Here is a 3,606-nt window from a genome sequence, read left to right as displayed (position 1 = left end):
TTTATCTGAGATTAGTATTGCCACTTCTGCTGTTTTTTGGTAGCTGTTTGCTTGACATATTTTTTTCCATCCTTTGATTTTTAATAAATTTACGTCTTTGTTTCTAAGGTGTGTCTCTTGTAGACAACATATTGATGGATCCTGTTTTTTTATCCATTCTATCACTCTCCATCTCTTTATGGGTGCATTTATTGCCTAAATTTTAAAACTATTTGTATTAATATTATTTTCTTATTATCTTTTTCATCTATACTAGATTGGTAATTATTTTCTCCTTTTTTATTCATAATATCCTTTATTTGTGTCTTCTCTCTTTTACCTTAATCAATCACACCAGACATTTACTTTTTAAACAATCTTTTCAGATAAGTAAACTTTGGTTTTGTCAATCCTCCCCACTATCTTTCCTTTTGCATTTGCTAACTCATATTTGATTGGTCTTAATCTCTGAAAATTTGAGAGGAAGCTTTTCCCCAAAGACGATTTGCATTTTTATTGCTAGAAGCCTGGAATGATACAAACTAGGGGCCACATTAACTCCCTTCTAAGATGCCAGCTCAATGTAGAAGTCCCAGATTCAGCTCCTCCAACTTTGTCACGAGCCCAAGTCTAGTCTCTTGTTACAGTGTTAGTATACACACTTGCTCCTAGGTTAATCCCACATTTTATGAGAGTTAAATATTCTGGGCTCACTTTTTTGTTTTGCTTTGATTCTGGCCTCTTGGAAATTTCCCCCATCTCCTGAAGATCAACAACACAAAACAACTATGTTTTAAGCAAGAGCTGGTTGCTTTGAAACAGGAGGACCTCTCAAATATCTAGTCTCCAGTATCTAGCACACGTTCCACCCACTCGTCACTCATCGCATCTGGCTTTGCCCCCACGACCTCCCCTGAGACTACTTATGCCAGGTTGGTCAACGATCTCCTTGTTGCCAAACTCAATGCATGCTTTTTCATATGTAATCCTCTTCTGCAGTTCTGGATGCTCCCTGTTCCTTGAAACCCTCTTCTTCCTTTGACTCTATGACATCATTATCTCCTGAATTTCCCCCACCTCTCTGGCTGTACCTTTTTAGCCTCTTTGGTGGGGTCCTTTTAACTTATCTTCATAGACTGAGTTCCTCGGGGATCTATCTTCAGCCTTCTTCACTTTTCACCCAGTAAGCTCTACCAAAATAATCTCACCCACAGCTCAGTGTTCTGAATTCCCCAGTGTGTGTTGCACTTCCAAGCTTTTACGCAGGCTGCTCCCTTGCCTCAAGTATGCGTTCTCTCCTCCTTTTTTCCACCCAGTTAACTAATCCTTCCAAGACTAGACTCAAGCACCCTCTTCTCCAGGATACCTTTGCCCCTCCGACATGCTCCCAGAGCACCATGTCCCTACCCCTGCATTGCATTTTACTGTATTGGGTAATCTGCTTCCTCATCTGTCTTCCCCATGAGACCGCCTTCTGGGAGGTGGCCATGTTGTACAGTCAGCCCTGGTGCCATAGGAGATTAACAAATGTGTTGAATAAGTGAAAGAACAACTAACTGAACGAATGAGTGAGTGACGATTTTGGCGCAGACAACTTGGGTTTTGGAAAGAGGATGGATAGTGAAAGATGAGAAGAAAAAAGGAAAATGACTGGTATTTTTAAGCTGTTTGTTTTGGCCTCCTCGCTTATGTGGAATCAAGTAGTCATTTCATTTCATCGGAAGTTTACTGAGCATCCAGAATGTGCTACGCACAGTGCTAGATGCTATTAATACAAAGACGAGGATCAAAACAAAACAAAAAAACGCTTCCTTATTTGCACATACACTCCCCCTCCCACCCCCGCTTAAGGCTAGTTGGGCTTGAGCCTGGGAAGCTGGCACCTCAGGGATTCAGCACCAGGACACCCTCTTGTCTCACCCTAATTTTCACCTCTGCATCTCAAGGCTGACGGGCAGGCACCCTTTTCCATTTTCTGTGGCTGCCATCGGCCTGAGCAACTTTCCCCTGCATGCGTAGTCTCATGGATGAGGCACTTGGGAAGGCTGGGGAATCGGTTCTGGCTAATCGGTCCAGCGGTTGTGCCTTCGCAGCTAATGAACAGGTTGCCGCAAAGGCACACCAGCTCAAATGAGCCTGTGCAAGCGCAGAGGGACTCGAGCTGGGAGGGGCATTCTGCTGGGCGGAGGGGGGAAAGTAGAAACCCTGCTGCTCTTGGGGCCGGCCTGGGACACAACTTGCCCTGGTGTGGAGGTGTTGGGTAACGGGACCTGGGAGTTGCTCGGGGAGATGGTGGAGGAGAATCAGAGCTGGAGTTCAGGAGGTTGGGGAGGGGCCAGGGGTGCGAGGACCCCCTAGAAGCATCAGGGAGAAGAAGACAGAACACACAGAGGGCCTTCCTCTCTTTCAGCTTTTTAATTGTCCCTCCTCACACAGCAGATCACTGTGTCTCCTGTGAACTCTACACGTGGCAGTGGCTTGGGGCAGCTGCAGAGGGGCCCGGCCCAGACCCTCTGTATTCTGATGTTAGTCTCATTAGGGGTCTGTCCTTGTCCTGCCCCCTGGGGCGAGCATCTGGGAACAGGGCAGGTGGGTGGCAGGAGGATCACGTCTTCCTGACAACCTGGGGACAATAAGCCTCCTCTTCCTCCTCCCACTTCTCCGGAGATTAGAACCTCTTTCTCTACACCCTTCGCAGGGATGATTGTTTGAAAGTCTTGTTTTGTAAGGAAGGCGCGGAGAAGGCATGGGTTTGAGGGGTTAAAAACAGTTCCTCATTTGATCTGGTTTCCTGGGCCAGGGGAGGGACTGGGAATCCCATCTCTGTAGGAATAAGCCCACCCATCTCTCATGCATGGGCAGTGACAGAAAGGATGCTGGGCAGGCTGCTGAGGAAGGCTGTGGGGAGGCCAAACCCTGGAGATCAGGGGACAAGGGGTGGTACTCGTGCTTCTCCCTCACCAACCTGTGGGTACCCAGAAAGCAAGCGGCCGGAGGGAGAAGCGTGCTCCATGGCGCTGCCTTCATCACGAGTCCCCTGGTGCTCGGAACAGCCCCTGTACACCCATAACCGACACCCGGCTTCCCCTTAGTTTAGGGCTGCTGTGCATTTTGGGCAAGCGGTCTCTCTGATCTGGGCTTGACAAAAAAATGTGCCCCAGGAATCCGGTGTTCCTTGGGTGGGAAGGGGTGGAAAGCATAAGCGCCCCCTATGAAGAGCACGGGATGGTCACGGGGTTAGGTTACCGATGTTAGTTTCCACAGAGGCCCTGGGGGGACTGGGCCGGAAATGTAATCATCTGTATGGGCCTAAGAGGACAGGAGCCACACCCACTGAGAACACAGGTAGTAAACCAGGAGCAGACGCACGCAGGTCACTCCGCCAACCCACCGCGCCCCCATCTGCGCACGCTCACACAAGTCCCCACCCGGAGCCCCGCGCCCCCACCGGGCCCTCTCGGGCCGCCCCCAGGCAGACGGCAGGCGGCAGACGGCGGGCGTGCCTGGGCCCCGCGGCGCTCAGGCGCTGATCTCCACTGGGCCGGCCTCGTCTTGCTCGCGGATTAGGTGCACGCCGGCAGTCCGCAGTGTGCGCGAGGCGCTGCGCGAGCGGCCGGGAGAGCTGGG

The 3,606-nt window shown here is 50.2% G+C and overlaps 2 protein-coding genes across 2 annotated transcripts in view; one reads left to right on the top strand and one right to left on the bottom strand.

Annotated features, from left to right (window-relative positions):
* The first annotated feature begins 1,543 nt into the window (after nt 1-1,543).
* On the top strand, nt 1,544-2,683 carry HEPN1 (hepatocellular carcinoma, down-regulated 1). Its single transcript, XM_012556390.1, has 3 exons — nt 1,544-1,547; nt 2,269-2,504; nt 2,678-2,683. The coding sequence occupies exons 1-3, from the start codon at nt 1,544-1,546 to the stop codon at nt 2,681-2,683; spliced, it is 246 nt and encodes an 81-aa protein (XP_012411844.1).
* An 815-nt stretch (nt 2,684-3,498) lies between these two features.
* The window catches only part of HEPACAM (hepatic and glial cell adhesion molecule), a 13,900-nt gene continuing 13,792 nt past the window's right edge, over nt 3,499-3,606 (bottom strand). The window contains 1 exon segment of the mRNA XM_023734020.1: nt 3,499-3,606. This exon segment is cut by the window's right edge and continues 144 nt beyond it. Within this exon segment, the coding sequence (XP_023589788.1) occupies nt 3,499-3,606 (108 nt within the window).

Source organism: Trichechus manatus, unplaced genomic scaffold (assembly GCF_000243295.1).
Source record: "Trichechus manatus latirostris isolate Lorelei unplaced genomic scaffold, TriManLat1.0 scaffold00064, whole genome shotgun sequence".
Classification (NCBI taxonomy): domain Eukaryota; kingdom Metazoa; phylum Chordata; class Mammalia; order Sirenia; family Trichechidae; genus Trichechus; species Trichechus manatus.
Note: the sequence above shows the minus strand (reverse complement) of the source record. Positions and strands in the feature narration are given on the sequence as shown.